The sequence below is a fragment of the Euprymna scolopes genome, chromosome 2, assembly GCF_053919585.1.
Source record: "Euprymna scolopes isolate OS-2025 chromosome 2, ASM5391958v1, whole genome shotgun sequence".
Lineage (NCBI taxonomy): Eukaryota > Metazoa > Mollusca > Cephalopoda > Sepiida > Sepiolidae > Euprymna > Euprymna scolopes.
Window position 1 is genome coordinate 117536296 of NC_136483.1, and position 20757 is coordinate 117557052.

Sequence of the window (20757 nt, forward strand, 5' to 3'; positions counted from 1 at the left end):
CCATTTCATGCAAATGTTGAAAAAGTTACCTGCCCATGTAAACGGAATTTAGCATTGTCTATATTCGGTCGCAGTAACATCTTTCAGCCTATGGACAGGACTTGTGGTGCAATGGATAATGCGTCTGGCTATGGATCAGAAGATTCCAGGTTCGAATCCTGGCAAGTTCATAATAATTTTAACCATCATTTTAATCTTATCCTTAGTTAGGGTATTTTGTTTGTTCAGTGATTTTGTTTTGTGCATATGGGAATTTCCCATACTCAGAGTTCACAAGGTAAGCATTGATGGTAAGACGATGTTGAATGTACTCGCTTTCATGTTTGCCTCGGCGTTGTGTGTGCTGATGCGGTGCAGCCACTAATAATTAATAAAATATTGATGAAATTAACTTAAAACCAAAAATTTCAAAAGTGCTCAATACAAAGTGATTTATAAAAAAAAAAAAATTATATAAACATTAAAAACAACCTACACAAATTTACTTGCGCTTATGCACTAAGCATATGTCATCAGGGCTGCAACAATAATTAGTAATTAACTAATCATTGTTGCAGTCTTGACCATGTGCACTTTACGCAGAAATGCAAGTTAATTTTCGTAAGTTCTTTATAAATGTTTTTATTTTTATAGTAAGTCTTGAACGTGTTTTGTTGACTAACGGAAGATCACTGAATTACTCCTCAGAGATGAATGTACGTTGATCAAAAACCTTAGAAATTTTTATTATATGAAATGAAAAAGGATTTGAGGAAGAAAAAAAGATAAAAGGAAATGGTGATGCGTAAAGTCTGTAAAAAAAAATCTATCAATCCCTCCCCCCCCCCTTCACCGAAAAAAATGATAATTGAATTAAAATATGTGAGGAACGTCTTGCATTGCCATATTGGATTTCAAAAAGATCGGAGATATATTTTCAAGATTTTGTATTTAAGGTCTAGCTAAAAAAAAAAAAAAAAAAAAGTTAAAACCTCAAACAAAGCTATTCCTTAAAATATTTAAATAGAAGCGAAAAATTTAATTAGATTCACAAACAAATGTAGAAATCTTATATTACAAAACTATCTACAATAAGCTAATTAATTGTTATTCAAAACATTTTTTTAGGAAAATGAAAACCTATACTTTTTATTAAAGAGATGTGAATATCTAATTTCAATCAGTCAGATAATTGATACGAAATATTCATAATACTTTTTATTTCTCATCTTACTAGCATGAAACAAAAAGAATTATAGCTAATTAACATCTAATTTTCAGAATTTACCCCCGTAAATTATTAAATTAAGAACAAAACCAAAATATCGAGGACCACAACTCCATTTTTTGGAAAAATATAGAATTACCTGAAACATGTAAATTTAGTTTTTTACAAATATCGAACTCGATATGCAGATAGCTAGATTTAAAAGTACGATTTATTTATACGTTAATATTTCTATTAATCTTACCTCCCCTCCCAGCACATTTTAAATTATGCCAACATTCAATGAGAAATCAAACCATAATCGGAAATTAATCAAGAAAAGCCTAGATAATTATTAATAGTTGCAATTTTTGTTTAAAGTCCTTTTCTCTGTACAAGAAAAATCGTTTAGATTTATTACTAATGCTATTGCTGTTTGAACCAGGGATTTATCTACTACTAATATAAAGAAATTTAAGATATTCTTCCTATTTACAATGCCTCCCCACGGGACAAAGTTAGACACCAGGGTCGTTTTTTAATGTGGAGAAAAGGAACAAAAATAAAAATTGTCTCAGTCGTGAAGGAGGTCTCCTCCACTGACAGAGAACAAGAAATTGAAGTGCAGCATCTGAAGAACAGATACTACACTTTGATCTTGGCCCGAAGGCCAAGGACTTCTTGGCTACAAAGTTATTTATGCACACACACACACACACACACACACATCTAATTTTTATGATAATCATTTTTATCATACTCACCTACATTGAAAACACAACATTATCCGAACTTAGTGAACATTAATACTTGGCAATTATCATCATATGAAATGAAGTATATGCTTTGATTAAAATCTGTGAGAATCAAGAATTCATTAAAGCGAAAGATTTTCATTTGAAAATTCCTATCAGACGTCCAACTAGGAAATAATTCAATGTAAAATCTCGTTGAAGATTAATTTTTATTTTGTACAATTTTAATTTTATCACTAGTGGGGGCCATAAAATATGTTTAAAGTTTAAATATATTTTAATTCATGCAGATTCCATATTTATTATAACAGAGCTAATTCTCTATTGATTTTATATATATATATATATATATATATATATATATATATATATATATATATTAGTGGGTTGGCAAGGTCACAGGGGAGACAACCAAGCAAAAAAAAAAAAAAACAAGCAAAATTCTTTGCAAAGCAACAAAACTGAAGTTGGCCTGCCAGGACACTATATATATATATATAAGCGCAGGCAAATTTGGACATATTTTATTAGTTTGAACATATAAGTTCTTTTAACCATAAAATTATAATCTTTTGTGAATAGGGTATGAGTATCTCTAGTGTCAAATCTTTATACTGTGAAATTTAGTTTATGTATGAAAACCAAAGAGGGAAGATATAACAGAAATATTTGGAATCAAGTCTCCCCTTGCTGTTATTTCAGATCATTTGAAACCATAGCAGCAAGTTTTCGTCTCCTTCTCCATCAAGGCCAGAAGTTTTGGGGAAATATCAGATATTTGCATATTTATATGCAAAACTAGGAAAACAATTGACAATGATTGAAACATCAGATATTTATAATTCATATGCAAAACTAAGAAAACAAATGACTATGATTGAAACATTGGTAAAGGTGCAGTCTCGTTCCACCCACAAAAAATCCTTTAAAATTATAGGTTTTTGAGATTGCTGAAAACTCAAAGAACAGTTAAAATCCCAGGAAGTGAGTAATTTCAATGATATGAATAAACTATTGTTTTAAAAAGTGAGAGATCACTTTTCTATATTAATTTAACATAAAATAAACACTTTATATTTTTTAGCCAAGTAGCCGTAAAGTGGGTGCTTATTTTACATTAAATTAATATAAAAAAGTGATCCTCCACTTGCTTAAACAATGTGTAACCTTAATAGCAAATGTTACATATATAAGTTATGTCTCCCCTCTTTTGGAAATAGGGTACGGTTATGAATATCTCCAGTATTAAATAATCGTTAAACACTGTGAAATTTACTTTATGTATGAAAACCATACATCTACGGTTTTATTTATATAGAAAAGAACTTCCGGTCAAGACTATTAAGAAAAAAATATTCCTTTTGAAAAAAATAGTTATCATTGTTAGCTAAATTTTCTTGAAATAAAACAAAATTGTCGCAATTTTTTTTTTTTTTTTTTTTTTCACAATAGATATTCTTCTTTCTGTAAAAGTCTATTTTTAGTGTCATCTTCTCTTTATGATCTTGAATATTGTGAGTTTAATTGAGATTGCTTATCCCATCGTCATTTGATTCACATTCTTCTATAAGATTACATTCCTGCATCAGCAGGCAAACAAAGATGAGTCAGTTTCGGTAGCTAAAGCATTACTGAGATCTCTGGCTCTACACTGGTAGAGCAGGAGTTGTCAGTACATCGGCCACGAGGTATATATGTACACTTGTAGAATACCCATCTCAGGTTGAGTATAAGCAATAAATACAGCATTAATTTTAAATTTCTTTCTTTCTTTTAAGGTATGGTACAGTTTTAGTGCCATTACCTCTAAATGGTATAGTCTACAAAAAAAAATAGTTTGCATTATCTGAATTATTCAGACTACTTTTCTCATCTTAAGTGTTATTTACACTGTAGCATAGTGGATAAAGTACTTGGCAAAATTCAGTTGTAATTTATACTCTTCTGGGGGTTTAAGTTTCAATCTTCAGTGCAGGCACAATGCTCAAAACTACAATTGTGAATTACTTAGGTTGATGGAATGCTATCCACGGGGATAAAAGATTCTGTTAAAAATTCCGTGCAGATTGCTGAGTTCGACAAAATACATCCAAAGGTCAAAGGTTACACCAACCGGAACATTATGAAAATAACGCTCAAGGTGAGAACAATAATCCAAATAATGAATTATCCATCCACATTTCAACAATTCAGAAACATAAACACCATAATGTGCCCATGTTACTCACCCTGTTGCTTAGTTGCCTATGATACATATTGATACAATAAACTCAATAGTTAAGGATTTTACCAAGCACATACATATTATTGACGCTAATGCATCACACAAATACTTTTAAAAATGTGTTACTTGATACAACTGAAAATTTAATGTAGAGCAATTATATTCTCTATGAATTGTTTTTGTATCTAATTTAAGATCATCCCGTATATATAACTACATACACATACCTAACTTATAATATACTAGCAGCACCCATTAACTAGCATTGCCTGGTGGATGCAACCTCCCCTCATAAATAAATAATTAAAGTACGGTTGTTGGTGTTGGTGGTGGTGGCCAATCATCAATCTCCTCATATTAAGAATGGCTTTTGAAATAGACACTCCCAACCTCAAAATTACTTGTCCCCGCCAAATTTAAACCTTTAAAAGTAATTTTGGTAAAGAAAATTATGGAGGTAGAGCTAATGTAAAAATTTACCCCCCCCCCCCCTCTCCAAAAAAAAAAAAATTAATGTCTGTGCAGTGGCGATAATCAGTAGAAAATGTAAAAGTAATTTAAATCGTCCAGTTATAGTCGGTGAAAAAAAAATTAGAAAAAAAGCAAAACAAAAAGAAAACAAAGAAAAAAATAGCATCCTGTAAGGGTCGTTAAGTTGCTCAAAATTCAAAAAATAAAGGTACACATACAAGTGTTTTTTGGTGTTTTTTTTGTTTTGTTTTTTTTTGCCAGGGGATATTTTTTGCGTTATAAGTGTAAGGTTATCAGCATTTAATTTTCTGTTTATGGTCAGTTAATGTTTTTTTTTTTTTTTTTTGTTTTTTAGAACGAATGTCGATTGTCTTCTAGAGAGAGCAATGACATATTGTATAATTTCTGGAGCATTCATTTATTTATTGAAGAAGTGGATTCTGGAATATATGGAATGTCTGGTCTCAGCCAATCAGAATGGGCGGATTTTGAGAAGGGAGAATTTATTAGTTATGAATCTGGAAATGGAAAATTATGTGTATGTATCTAATAACCAGTTAATGGCAGTGCAGTCAGTGTTGTAGAAAAATTTAGAATTGGTCTTGGTGTCAACTAATAGCAGTGGGAGCACTAAATAATGAAAGAAAAATAGGAACTCCTTCCTTTTGTAAATGATGCGATGTAGCATTTTATTATAACAATTTAATGTGTCTAAAATTGTGTTCAGAAATGACATAAGATAGTGGCTTATAGCCTAGACATATTGAATTTGTATATGGCATCTGTTGTGAACATACAATGCTTTGGTCTAGAGGGGAATTTCTGTAGTCTTTTTATTATATAGGAGATATATATAATTCTTTGACTAATGTGACTGAACCTTTTTTTTTTCTTGAGAAGGCTAAATTGTTCAAGACTTAACAAGAGAGGAGTATATGTACATTCATTCAATATTGATTTGTGATTTTGTGTATAGATTCTTTTTTTGAGGTTCTTTTGCTGGAAATTTTAAACGTCGTTGATCGTATAGTGATTCGAGATAAAGTGGCTGTAAAAATAAATGGTTTACTTGACACGTTTTGGTTCAGCCTAAATGAAAATTTATTTTTACTCTAGAAGTGGAAAGTTTATTCAACTAAGTGTATGGAAGTTTGGTTGTGTAGACAAAATTCAGCACAACAATGTACAGTAGAACCCACTGGATACAGTGGCTCTAGGATAGGGTTTTTTGGGGTTTTTTTCCAGGTTACGATGTGGAAAGTGATGTTTTTCCAGACCCTGGTTACGGTATCTGCCCTGTCTTACGGTGTTATTTATAATGTTATTTGATTATATACATGTTTATTATATACTGTACTGTATTTTGTTACTAATTTATAATGCTGTATCCCCGAAGTTCTACTGTGTGTGTGTGTATATATATATATATATATATATATATATATATATATATTGGAAAACCATAATGTTTAAAATAAATAAAACTTATTTTAATCTGTTTCCAAAAATTAAATTTTTCCTTGTCAAACCCACATCTATTATAGCAAAAAATAATTGAGCTCAACTTAATTATTGCCAAGGAATTATCTATTTCTAGTCTAAATGAACTTTCATTTTAAGGTCAGTCTAGATTAAGGGAGGTAATTTTCTTTCAAACTGTCTACAAAATTTAAAATTTATATTTAAAGGTGATAAAGACTTTTAGTAAAAAAAAAAAAAGTTTTAAAGAATTTAAAATAAAAACAAAATACATTTCCAGGTAGTTTTTTATAAAATGTTTTAAATCTTTCATTTCTTTTCCAGATTTCGTTAAGAGCTGATTTCTGGCAAGCCATCTTGTAAAAAGTCAAACAGGTATTAAAGCCTGGCTGCAAGAGAAAGGTAATAATTTTTTGTTATTACTTAAATTCTTTTTATAATGAATGAATCTATACCTCCATAGTGGCCACCATCCCTATAAAATCATGAAAGAAAAAAATGTAAAATTCTATTTGAAGAAAAAGAAAATTAGGTTGCATCATATTTCCTTTTATCACGTTCTCTATTTTCTTGAATGCATTATTGTGACTTTCAATAAGTTTAAATATGTGTAAACACCTCATTTGAACGTTCCAAATGTACTTCATACAAGTCATTCAAATCATACCATAATCCAAAAAATAGACCAATGTTTTTAATTTATTTAATCTTAGTTCCATTTGTGACATGTTTTGAAAAATTGTTTACTGAGGTTGAAGCAATTTTTTTCCTATAGGAATATTTCCTAGCTTTCAACTCATGTATAATTAATCTTGTCCTCTTTTTTTGTGTTCTCTCTGTCTCTTGCACATTCTCCTCTTGCTTGCTTTCTCTCATGCATACACACTCTCTCTCTCTCTCTCTCTCTCTCTCTCTCTCTCTCTCTCTCTCTCTCTCTCTCTCTCTCTCTCTCTCTCTCTACTTCTCATGCGCGCACTCTCATGCTCTTTTAGGTTTTCTCTCTGGTGCGTGCCAGCTCAATCACGTTCTCTCTCAGGTGCGTACAAGCTTTCTCTGGCATGTACAAGCTCTCTCTCTCTCTGGCATGTACAAGCTCTCTTACATATGCAGCACATGCATGCTCTATCTCTTACCTGCTCTCTACCTTATCAGTGAGATTTGCACTCATTACCTCCCCTATTTTTTACTGTATGATTTTCTTTAATAAAAAAAAACAATTCAAATTTTGCACATAAGTGAAATTCAAATTTTCATTTTATTTGCATGAAAAAATGACTAGGTTGACTCAAAATTTGTATTTATCACAAAATGATTGATGTTCAAAATAATCACATCACGTGAAATATGACAAAGGAAAACAATAAAAAGAAAAAAATTTAAATTTAATCATCTTTGTGAAGCTCTTCATTTTCAATTCCTCTCCGGCAAAAACTTTTTTTCACAGTGATGCTATTGCTTCCTTTATCTTTAAAGAAATTCTTGCATTTTTTACTGTATCTCTCTCTCTCGGTCTCTCCAAGAATTTTCCCAACTATTTTTATGGGATATAAATCTAGCCTTTGGTCAGGATATTTCATCCTGGAGATGTCGTAAGAAATGTCTAAATGAGCTACACGATCCTGCATAAAAATTGCTAGTTATTAGTCTTATCTCAAATGAAGAAGAATTATTTTAAGTAATTTTTTATAAACTGCAACATTTACTTTATGTATATGCACCAAAGCACCAACATATTCTATGGTCTCATTCCACAAACCATACTCACTTTTTTTTGTTGTTGTAATCTTTCACTTTCTTGCCTACAAATAGACCTCCAACTCTCTATAAAAAGCAAACTTTAGTTCTTCACTGAAATTAAATTTTAGTATTGATATCATGACATACAAAGTTGCACAATCAATACTTTTTTGTTCTTTGTACTGATCACAGGCCTTAACAGAAATGGTTTGGACGAGTAAATGTTTGCCGATTGACATGACACACTAACATTAATTCACACAATGATTTTGATGAGTTTGCATTAGTGTCATACCCCCCCCCCCATTAGGAGTCAAAAACATTCAACACACCCCCTTTTTTTTAGATAACGGGAAAATCCTTTCGGATTCAATTTGGTTTGACTTGTTTTGGCCAAACTTTATATTTGCATCTTGTTTAATGGCAGCCTACACAGAAAATATGTTTTGCTTACATGTTGGTATTTTTTAGAATAGTTACAAATTTTGCCTTTATTATTTTTTAGGGATATTTTAGCCTCTTTTCAAGACTATATCATTTATTTGACTACTGTCGACAAGTTCGACAGAATGACTTTATGGATTAAAGTTTGAATCAAAATTAATAAAATCAAATTCCTTAGTGATAACGTGTGCTGTAGCACTACAGTCTACAAGGAGATTTTTAGTGTTTGTGGTATTGTCAAAGTTACATGTGAATAGAAATGTATATTTTTCATCAAAATTCTGAACGTTTTTTACGGAGTCCATTTTGGAGATTTTATATCGACATTGGAAACTTTTGTGGTTGGGTCGTCCACAATTAAAGCAGATAATTTTATTCTTTTTCTTGGGAAAATTACTTTTGGGGAAAAGATTGCGGTGAGGTGCGTAATTTGGTGGTGTCTGTTTTCGAAAAGCATTTTTGAACTTTATAATATTGCTGGAGTTATTATTATCCATGATTCGGCTCTTTGTAACTGCGCAATGCCACTTTAAATTCACTGAAATTCATGGGTTGTCTTTTTGCATTATAACAGTTGTAAATGGTTTAAAATCGGCTGGAAGTTCCTTGAGGGTCATTGATATCAACAAGCTATCGCTTATTATTTCACCTGAGAGTTTTAAGGCATTGACGGTTGTTTCTGCCCTTATAACGTAGTCGGTAATAGTTTCATCCTCGTTACATTTCAGAGACATTAGTTCTGTATGTAGTGATATAATTTTTGGTTTCCCTTTTGATAAATAATGTTCTCTTAATATGTTTAATGCTTTCCATCATCCAAGGCATCTCTTATAATCAGAGACAGACTTCTAATCGCATTCTTTTTGAGAAATTTGGGGTCATTAGGATTCTCTGTTGGAGATTATATCACTTTGTGTAGTTTACGAATCCTTAGATACCCCAGAAATTTTACCCGCCACAATTTGAATTTAGATACCGAATCGTCAAAGAAAAGATGATGGCTGGTCACATAACCTGTTAAGCGGTGAGACATTATGTTGAACAACTATGGCAGTGAAGAAGCAGTGTAGTACGATCCTGAGTGTAATTGCCAGTAACAAAGATTGGCGGCGAACTGATTGAATCCAAAATTTAACAATTTTTATAGTAACTTTGGAAGCTTTTCATTGGTTGCTTATTGTGACTTGTGATTATAAAAACGATTGTCAAAATCATTGGTGTCATACCCTTCCATTCGGAGTCAAAAACATTCAACATCTGGTATTTCCAAATGGTTGCATATCTGGTGCTAACCAGGCTCAATGTTGCTTAATTTCTGTAATTTAATGAGAACTGGCATGTCAACGTGATTGTGTTGTACATATATCTCTGAGATGTGGATAATGATAACATAGACCTTTATAATCCGTTTCATATTAACAATGGTTTAACTAGACATCTTGGATAAAATCAATAAACAGTATCAAGACAAATGTTTAGGAATGCATTGAAAATTGATGATGTAACCGGTTATTCTCATCATTAATGAGCAGGAGTGACCATACACCAGTGTGTACGGCTTGATTCAAATATTCTAAACAATTTACAAATGGACACAAAGATCATAATTAAACTCATTTTCAAAAGATCAAGAAAAAATTGCGATCTTGCCATGTCGTTAACCCCTTGTGCTCTTTTCTAGGAGTGGAAGTGACCATAGGAAGTGCAGAGCTTGAGTCAGATATTTTAAAGAATTTTACAAATAGACAGTCATATTTAAACATATTGCCAAAAGATCGAGAACCTTATGTGCGCTTCTCCATGGTATTTTGTTAATCTTGTGTGATGTGTTCTGTGGACAGGCAAGCGAGTCAATGTTTGTATACAAAAACAAAGAAATATTTTTTTTCTTTTACTTTTATCATTTAACTCCATTCAACAACTTTTTCCTTCAGAATCATTTTATGTCTCATCTAATTAGATATCACAAAACTAGGAACAAACTTTATGGGAAAGGGGGCGGGGGCTAAAAGATAAAAAATCTGCTGCTTTTCTTTGATTAGTTAGTCAATCAACAGTAATCTGTCATGCATTTTAGGTGGTGAGTCTTCAAACTTTTATCAATCTCAAAATGTCAGCGATTCTTTGATGTCTTTGATACATTGACTTACCTTTGGCCTTTCAAAGTTTATACATGAAATTTACTTTTTTCAAACTATTACGTTTGTAATAATTCAATCTGTGTTACCAAGAATATTACAGGTGACATCCTTAAGATGTACAATTTCAGATTATTAAAATGACTTTTTTTGCTACAGTTTCCCACCAAAAAATCAGCCCCACTTTTAATATATTATTAGTAGTGGTTGTATTATTATAATAAGTAGTAGTACTACTACTACTACTACTATTAATAATAATATTACTAGTAATAGTTCAGGTTAGACTTGTAATAATGGTAGCTTTTGGATCAGATTTATTTTTAACTATCTTTAATTTTGGGGGCAGCAGTTATGCAGCTAGTTTTAATTTAAAACCAGCAAAAGGTTTTTTCTGGTCTTTAGATCATCTTATGGCTGTAATTCTGTTGCTAATGAGTCTGGAAATTGTGAGAGAAAGGAAAATAAAGCTGCTAGAAAGACTCAGTAAATTAGATGAAACTATGTTAAAATGATTAATTCACCGGAAGTTGTGAGAATATTTTCAGTTGAATGACAAAACATGCTAGCTCTCTAAAGAATTAGCAGACAAACTGGATATTTAAGGCTTTAAATTACAGACTTTAAATTGAATATTTTGAAATTCTAGGAGTCAGGACTGGATATTTTGGAATCCTTCAACTCCACAATCCTGCTTCAACATGACAGATAAAATCATATATACATCTTCAAAGCTATTGAGTTCATCAAACTCTAATTCTCGGCACATATTACTAAGGACTATTGTCGTTTTTTCACTCATATTAAGCTTTTGTCTGCATAAGCCTAAGCTTACCCAACATTAAAAACGTTTCAAGGACATAGCTAAAAAAATAAAAGGAAAAAACTGGAGAAATGCAAATTCAGTTCTGATTCGATCGTTTGGTGCTATTGGTTAGTTGGTGCTGACAGCTGTTGCAAAAGCAATTGTTAAATGGAAATAAAAACTTTATTTATGCAGCAATTAGGAAGATATTTTCAAATAAAATACTTTTTGTCAGTTTATTTATTAGGCTATCCTAGGGAGACTGTTTATTTTCACTTTTGATTTCTTATTTATTAAAAATATTTTTCTTAGTTTTTTTTTCTCATTATTTTTGGTTTCTATTTCCTTCTATTTCTTTGTTTTATGATTTCTTTTTTTTTTTCTTTCTATTTTCTTCTATTTCTTTGTTTTTCGATTTCTTTTATTTCAATTCTTTCATTTCTCTTTTTCATTTCTTTTCACCTGTGTTTTAAATTTTATCTTGAACAGTTTTTTATATTTTAAGCCTATCTTTATATTCCATCCTTTTGTGTTTTTAATATTGAACTTATGTTTTTGTTTTTCGTTCTTTATATTTTAGTTTTTAGCTCACCTTTTTAGTTGTTGTTTCCCTACTTGGACTAATAATTGATAGGTCAGTTCTCTCATCTCCTCCCACCCTACTCTTTGGTGAGCCAGCTGTGAATTTTGATTCAAAACTATCCCAAACCACTACACAATAATTCAAACTGCTCATTTTATGTGATACGTGGTCATTTCTTTTACACCTTCGCAGGTAAGACAAATTTACCGAATCTACCATATGTGCCAATCTATAATGTATACCAAAGTCTTTGTGGTTACAAAATTCTCAAACGAAATCACTTTTGTATAATCATTTTTTAGTTCTATCTTTTTTAAGCTGTAAATATAAAACATTTCCCTAACATCCGATCTCTTGATATAACTTTTTGTGTAAGGTTCCAATTCGGATGTTTTCCCCCTCCCACCCTAATTACCATTACTCCTGGACTTATTGTGTCTGCAAGAGTTCCATTTATATGAAATAGAATCTGCCATTTGCAGACAGTTTTCAAATGATACACCTTCAAAACAAATTAATCTATAAATATTTTAACAAATGAAAGAATATAAACTTGGACAGAAATGATTGAATTTGCCATTAAATGACACGAAGGTTGAATGCCATGAAAATAAACACTAAAAATCTAATATAGACAATTTTATGAATATAAAACTCATTACTAAGATACAAATTTCGAGAGTGGGGGACATCAGTTGTATACTAGTTAGCATTACATTGAATCACAAAATTGTGTGTGTGGGGGGGGAGGTCTTGTATAATATGCACCTAACAAGCTAGTTATGAAATATACAAAGAAACCTAACTATTGTATAATAAGCACTTATAATTAGATTAATTTCCGTTTGTCTGTTATTTTACAGCAATCAATCCTTTTGCCGTTATTTGATGGTAATATATTTATGGTAAACGATTTCATTAATACTATTTGCTATTTGCTTGAAGGGAAGCCAAGGGTGCATACCTTTTCCCAATGATATATGTGGACATAATACTGACTTAAACATTTTTTTTCTATTTTTTTTTTTTTTTTTTAGTTGATAACAATTTTTAAAGTCACTTAAACTCCCAATATTACAATGAGGTTTCACCCTCCTAACAATTTATTTTTCTGCTGTTCAGGTTAGTTATTTTATTAGTTCTTTAAAACTAAATGGCAACAGAGACATTTGACGTTTGTCGGGTCACCATTTACTTGTGGGTCCTGGATATGACCTTAAACTTTATCCGATGGTGAAGTCCCAGCTTGTGGGCTTTGGGGAGTGTGGAACCACCCTTTAATTCCCATTGCTTCCAGGTCCACTCTGACCCAGAGTGGTAGTACCTGTTAGAGCTCCAACTATGGGTTAAATAGAAACTGACTTGAAAAAACAAATACATTCTATTAAAAAAAAAATTTTCTTGAAGATCACTGGATTCGGCATTAAATAACCTGAAAAAGGTTGATATGTCATAAAACAAAAACAACCAGCAAACCATTTCCTTCCCCCCTCCACCCCCACCCACCCCACATCCTGAGGGCAGGGTTAGATACAAGGTCAGTTTTTAATGCATTGGGACAAAAATAAAAATTGACTTAGAATTGTATCAGAACAGATACTACGCTTTTTCCTAGCAAAAAAAAAAACAAAACAAAGGAAAATTGTTTTTGCAACAGCTGTCGGCACCAACTAACCAATACCAACAAACGATCGAATCAAAACTGAATTTGCATTTGTCCAGTTTTTTTTTTTTTTTTTTTTTTTTTTTAGATCTGTCATTGAACCTTTTAATGTTGAGTAAGCTTAGGTTTATGCAGACAAAATAAAAAAATAAATAAAAATATGTTCGAATCTAAGGTTTCAAAGCAAAAAATCTGAAAATTTAACAAAACAAAAAAATAGGAAAAAAAATGTATAGAAGTTGGAAAGAAAATGATGGAAATAGATTTGCTTTAATTCATCTAAATAGTTGAATAGTTTTGTTATTTTACTCTTTTGTAACAATTTGTGAGGATGATTCTCAACCTATATACTTAACAAATTTTTTATCTACACACTTGAAATTTGGCATATAGGGTATTCAGACATGTAGAAAACTTTTTAATTGGGTTTTCATTTGGACAAAAGGGCTCTGTTAAAATTAGAAAACTTTTTAATTGGGTTTTCATTTGGACAAAAGGGCTCTGTTAAAATTAGAAAACTTTTTAATTGGGTTTTCATTTGGACAAAAGGGCTCTGTTAAAATTAGAAAACTTTTTAATTGGGTTTTCATTTGGACAAAAGGGCTCTGTTAAAATTAGAAAAATTGGTACGTAGAGGAGGTTGTTGGATTTTTATCAGTTTGTCAGCTGTTTCACAAATGCACACGAGTGAATCGTTCACATGACAGGTTCTTTGTTAAGAATAAGTACGTTTGAAAAACTTTTTTAAAGATCGTATCAAGCTGGCCTAATTGTTATCTTGACTCACTGTCTTTAAGGTTTTGGTTTCGATCTCAGCTCAAGTATTTTTTTTTTTTTTTTACTTACAAGAAGTGAGCTGTTTAGAAAAAAATGATACTCGCAAGCACAGGTTTCTGTTTGTTTCTGTTTTTTTTTTTTTTTCCTTTTTTTTTTTTTAAACTTAAAGGAATTTAACGTTACGTTTAATATCAGGCAATGCCAGGTACATCTGCTAGTTTATATATAATGTATGTATGTATGTTTTGTTTTTTGAGCCCCATTAAGACATGTAAACATCTGTTTGCATAGGTTTCTCCCAATGTTCAATTTTATTTGTAAAAGCTCTACTTTTGTATTAAGCACTTTTGAATAAATATATATACAGGGTGTTCGGGATAAATTTGACAGTTTCATAAGGAAAAAGATAAAGTACTATGTAACTACAAAATTTAATGAATTGAAAAAAAAATTAACAGACACAGAAATTACATTACTGTCAACAAGTTTTATTCAAAATAACCACCATTAGCATCGATCACAGCCTCAATCCTGCTTCGGAACCTGGAACAAGCTGATGCTACAGTCTCCCTTTGAAGAGCCTCAAAAACTAGCTTAATTTTATCCATTAACTGAGCTTTTGTATTACTGGCACAGTGATTGGTGTCTTTCTCAACTGCGCCCCATATAAAATAATCCATGGGGTTAAGATCTGGGGAGTTTGGAGGCCAAACATTTGGACTGGTGAAGTCATAAAAATTTTCAGACAACCATTTTTGACTTTTCCCAGAGGTGTGGCAAGGGGCCGAATCCTGCTGCCATACATACGGCCGACCATTGGCTATTCTTGTTATCCACGGCTTGACTACAGTGTTTAGCAATTCCACGTAGCCATCTGAATTCAATCGGAGGCCCTCTCTGAAAAAATGAGGAGGCATCACATCACCCTCAGAGGACACACATCCGAAAACCATCACGGTTTGGGGACATTTAGTTTGCATTACACGAGGAATTTCCTTTGGATTGTATGCAAGCCATTTGTTATTCTGTGTGTTGTGTTTTTGATTCTGGCAAAAGTTTTTCATCGGAAAAGAACCAGATTGTTTGTGGTTCAGCAGGATGTTTCACTTTACTCAGAAGTTTCTTTGTCTTTGTCAAACGATTTTCACGGGCTTTTTCTGTGAGCAGCTGACCTTTGCGTCGCTTGTATGAGTAGTAGCGAAGGTCTTCATTGAGTGCAAGCTTCATGGTAGAGGTTGAAACATTCATTTCACGGGCCAAAGCCCGAATTCCAATGCCAGGGTTTCTCAACACTTTTTCCTGCAGATCTTCGAGAAATTCTGTTGTGCGAACGCAATCTGATCGCCTGTTATGGATCTTTCTTTTTGCTACAGCCTCGTAGTCTCCATTGCAAGTCTCTAGTGCATGCCTGATTGTTTCTACAGTGTTCAAGGAGCATTGGGCAGCAATCATGATATCCTTATTTTGCTGACCGGCACAAATCATCATGATGCAAGTTATTCTCTTCCATGATTCAGGTGGGTTCCAGTTATCTATCCTCTCTGACATCTTGTATATGGATGAAGAAGGGTTCAAGCTGTAAAATGATGAGAAATATGGGTTAATATATGTAAACTACAGAAAAACGTAACCAAATATAAATATGTCAAATTTATCCCGAACACCCTGTATATATATATATATATTTATATATATATATATATATATATATATATATATATATAGTTCATATTATCAAGCCACTCAGGATACAGTTTAATGAATGTAAAGTGGGAGCATAGTAATCGTTAATGGTGGAAATTGGTCAGAATATGATTATTTAAGGGAACGGCTCAACAAGAACTTGTTTACATTGGACTTGAACTACCATATTGTAGTCAGCCGGGAAACAGGCCAGTGGAACAGTTTCATGGATGTGCAGTTCTAGAAAAGAAGCTTTAATCATGGAATCTGTTTAGATTTAGGCACAGAAAGTGGAGGAAATTGTTGATAGTGGTTATAGCTAGTCGAGTGTTTGTGAAATTTTGGGAAAGGGCATAAATTGGAGCTAGGGCGAGCATTTGCCATGAAAATAACGATAGAGCAGAGACAAGCTCATAATGTCTTTTCTGTGGGAAAGAGGTTACATAGAAGTGAAAAAGCATCTTTTTATACACACACACACACACACACACACTTTATTATAGAAGTGAATATCTCGCATAATATTTTGTCGTAACTGATGTAATATCAAGAAAACTTATAAGCTTGTGCAATAGTTGTAAAAATTTTGACCTGTTGTCACATGATACCTTAAAGCATGGTAGTTTTCCTATCATAATTACGAGCTTAAAAACTGTCTTATTTTTTTGTCCTTTCCTCTTCTTCGTTCTATAACTTCTTTTCAATTGTTCCCTAAGGTGCTTAACTCACTGGTGACCTGTGCCCCTTTGTAGCTTCCTTCCTCCAAGTTTTCCTGAAACCATTTTTATTTTTCTAGGTTTCAGGTAACTTTTCAATTAAGTGTATATCTCGGTTAAAGCCGCTCGACCTTCTAGGTTTCCGGGCTTGTAAAAACCCATAAACTCTTTGAAACGAAAATAAATGTCAAATGTGCAGTGTTTTCTTTGTTGGGGCATTGGTGACTTAAAGGTCATTTGAGAAATAAAACGATAAGATTGCTGCTGACTGTCTAAAAACACTGACAATCATATGATGAAGACTCTTGCATCACATTATCACACACGTATAAGACGGCTTTGTGGAAATATTTTTAGTGAAAGGCATTAAAAAAAACTAAAGATAAATAACTTGCATTTGGGAGGGCTATGCAGTCTTGCAACTACAAGGGATAACATAATAGTCATGGGCAAAACACCGGTATTACATGCCTCATTAAAATCTATATAACAATTGTCCCACCGTTAGTAGTTAGCATAACCGTAACACGTCCTGTCTGCATGCACTATCAGACGGATGTTAATTTGTTCAAATTCCACAAAGTACTAGTATTAATACAGCTTCCTTTTTTGTATATAGAAACAAGAAGCAGACAGCAACTGATTTATTTTTTTTACTAATGGAGATTTGATATCTGTCTGAAACTGAAACTATGCTATTTTGCTACTTTGTACTACCTTTTAATGTTCAGTTCAGGTGGGTAGTTTAACATCTCTTCTATCATTATGAGACTATCCTTCCAGGTATTACCTCCTTTTGGGGAAGAGGGGTGTAGTATCATTTTTGTGGCTATGATACCATCTTCCCAGCATTACCTCCTCCTCCTCTGGGAGTAGTGTAGTACCTGTTCTATTATGAAACTATCTTTCCAAGTATTATATCTCCTTGATGAATGAGGCTAACATATGTTAAAGAATAGTTGCAACTGGTATTTTTATATTTTACAAAATAAAAAATAAAATAAAAATTATTCCCAGAGTATTTATAGCAGAGTAGATCTGCCACATTGTCATAAAATGTCTAAAAGTTTAAAAATTTTGAAAAGATATTTTAAAATGTCCTAAAATTAAGGTTAATGCCTTAGTCATCGGAAGTTATATGGTATAAATCATGAAAAGTCTTTGAACTTCAGTTTCAAATCTGGTTGGCAATTCTTTAAGAGCAAGGTTACATAACACCAACTGCCATATCCAATTATAGAGATGTTGTGTCAGCATATTAAAAATAAAAAAAGCTAAAACAGTTTGATCCCAATTTACAATTAGACTAGTGTCCTCATCTGGGTTGCAGTGTCGATGGTTTTGAAAGGAGTTGGAATCAGACACTTAAGATGGCATCGGATATTTTAATCTCTGAATATTAGAAGACTATTGGAAGATAAGGATTCTGAATCGAATCTTTTGTCATTTTAGGAGTTTGAGTTTGGATTTTTTAAATCCTCTGAGCTAAACTTAATAACTTTCAATTTCAAAACCCTGGTTCTCCTTTTTGATATCTTTGCAATGATTGAATGCTTTAGTGTCTTAGCTTTGATACATTACCATAACATAACATCAAAGTATACCTAAAATTTACCTTTATCAGGCTCTTGACAGTAGTCTACTGAAAATACTCTGGGTGAAATGTTTATATGATTCTCTAATGCATTGATGGGTAAATAACTTTCTGTAAGTTGAACCTCAAAATGGGCAGATATTTGATTGGTTATCTTAATCATGTGACATTGGAAAGGATGGAAACTTTTTGATAAATAGCAAGAGATTGGAATAAGGCACCCTTTAGGGGATGGCCCAACTAAAAACAACTTTCTGTCTTTTTCCAATATCATTTAAAAAAAATTTTTTAATACTATTTCATCCGAAACAAAGCATATTACCTTTGGAACATAAGGGATTGCTATTTGAGATCATGTCTAACAAGGACTGTAAGGAGTTGAGCAGTGAAATGTCTTTTGCATTAGATTTAAACTTCTGCAGGTTAGTACAGTCAGGGAAGCAGGAAACAGGGAGAGAATTCCAAAGTCTAGCAGTCTGAGGGAAAAAAATCTATTAGCGTAGGTATCTAGGGATCTCAACAGTGGAGTGAGATTTTGCAGCTCGTTGGATTAGTTGCGAGTATGTACGTCAAGGGGGCACAAGTGCTACGAGTTCATCAGAGCACATTCCATTAAAGTACTTGTAAAACGGGCACAGGGCTGCAACACTGATGATAGGACAGAGGGTGGAGCTTGGCCGATAGTGTAGGGTCTATTAGATTTGAGACTCTTTTTGGGACCCTGTCCAAGAGAGAGAGACTAGTGATAGATGCACCAGTCCAGATGTGGCAACAATACTCCATGCATGAACGAATTGTGGCTTTGTAAAAATATAGGATACTCCCGGTATGATTAACTTTCTAACATGGGAGAAGGAGAGAGCCCACCTTCTTTGCAGCAGCCTTGTCAATGTCATCAATGTATTTTTTCTAAATTCATGTTGCCTATTAATGTTAAGCTTACATATATATATATAATTATATATAAACACTTTTTGATATTTTAGATTTGTGAATTTTGATAATTTTTTTTTGTTTTTTTTTTAATCTACCTGTTAGCAACTTCCTACAATAAACGAATCATGATAAAATGCTACCATTATTTCATCCTTGGATGATTGCAATGTTCATTGCATGACGTGGTCGTCCAATGACACTGCAAATCGGATCAAACTTCCTGATAGGAGTTCTGAAAAAAATAGTAAACCTGCTTTTTTTTATTTGCATCTTCCCCCCCCCCAACTTATGACCGCAGTTCCTGTCGTATCAAGGACGATACATGCACATGACAACTGGCATGGCAACACGACGAAGGATTGGCGAATGGAACCAACCAGGGGGGAAGGGGTCATACATGTTTCTCTGATTTAATTGGATCTTATTTTTATTTTTCTGTCCTTTTGTTCTTTTAGAGTCCTGACATGGTGGCGGCGGAATGGAGCTGTACAAGTTGTTTTTATTTGCTGTCCTCTATGCCTACATCGAAGCATTTCAGAAACCCCCTGCCGTCCTGATTCATAAGGACAATTCATTAGACAGTGAGTTTCATTTTGCAATTATATGCTAAAACTGTATTTCGCTATTTCTCTAGTAAAATTGTGTGGTTTTGTGTGTGCATGTCCATGCATATGCTTGTTTTTATCTGTATATGTCGGTCCTGGATATGACCTTAAATTATATCCGATGGTAAGGCCCCAGCTTGCGGGCTTTGGGGAGTGTGGAGCCACCCCTTAATAGCCATTGCTCCCAGGTCCACTCTGACCCGGAGTGGTAGGATCCCAACTATGGGTTAAATAGAAACAGACTTGAAAAAAAAAACAAATATAGTCTATAAAAAAAAATTTCTCCAAAATCACTGGATTTGGCATTAAATCACCTGAAAAAGGTTGATCTGCCATACAACAAAAACAACCAAACAACCAACTGTATATGTCTATCTGTATATACAAGTGTGCTTGTGTGTGAGTATGTACATATGTATGTTTGTGTGTGTGTGTACATATGCCTGCATGTATGTTTCTGTGTGCATTTGTCTATGTATGTATTTGTTGGCTTAAATTAACTCAACTTGGTTTTATTAATAGGAAGAGAAAATGTGGGTAATGACTCCTCCCTCCCAGTGATTCTAGAGCATAAATGGCTAAGTGTATATGTGGGGCTGGTGTTGTCCAAGTTGCTTGTATTAATGTGTGCTTGTCTATTTATATGGCAATTTATTTGCAAACTTTTATTTTAGTTGTTTATCTTAATTGTGAAAATACAATTCTTTCATAGTCTGAAATTATTTTGCTGAAATTATGTTTACAATTTTTTTCATATTTGAACACACACACACACACATATAATATATATATTAGTGATAGAACGATTCTAATATTTTTTCCAGATTCCAATACAATTTCTGATTCCGGTTCTTATTTATCTTTAAATATTTAACTGTAGAGTTATTTTCCCCCGATTACCGTAAAACACGTGTAAAATGTGCATATATTTTCTCAAACGTCAAATACACTTGTGAGGGAT

The 20757-nt window shown here is 32.7% G+C and overlaps 1 protein-coding gene across 3 annotated transcripts in view; it reads left to right on the top strand.

The window, feature by feature from the left end:
- Positions 1-20757, top strand: part of LOC145294803 (beta-hexosaminidase subunit beta-like) — a 215620-nt gene that overhangs the window by 135902 nt on the left and 58961 nt on the right. For 2 of the 3 annotated variants that reach the window (XM_080141413.1, XM_080141414.1), the window contains 2 exons: positions 6440-6517; positions 19647-19772. In XM_080141413.1, coding sequence (XP_079997539.1) covers positions 19670-19772 — 103 coding nt within the window. In that variant the 5' untranslated portion in view covers positions 6440-6517; positions 19647-19669. Of the gene's footprint in view, positions 1-6439; positions 6518-11875; positions 12015-19646; positions 19773-20757 lie in introns of those variants that run through there. The other variant, XM_080141415.1, reaches the window with a different exon arrangement.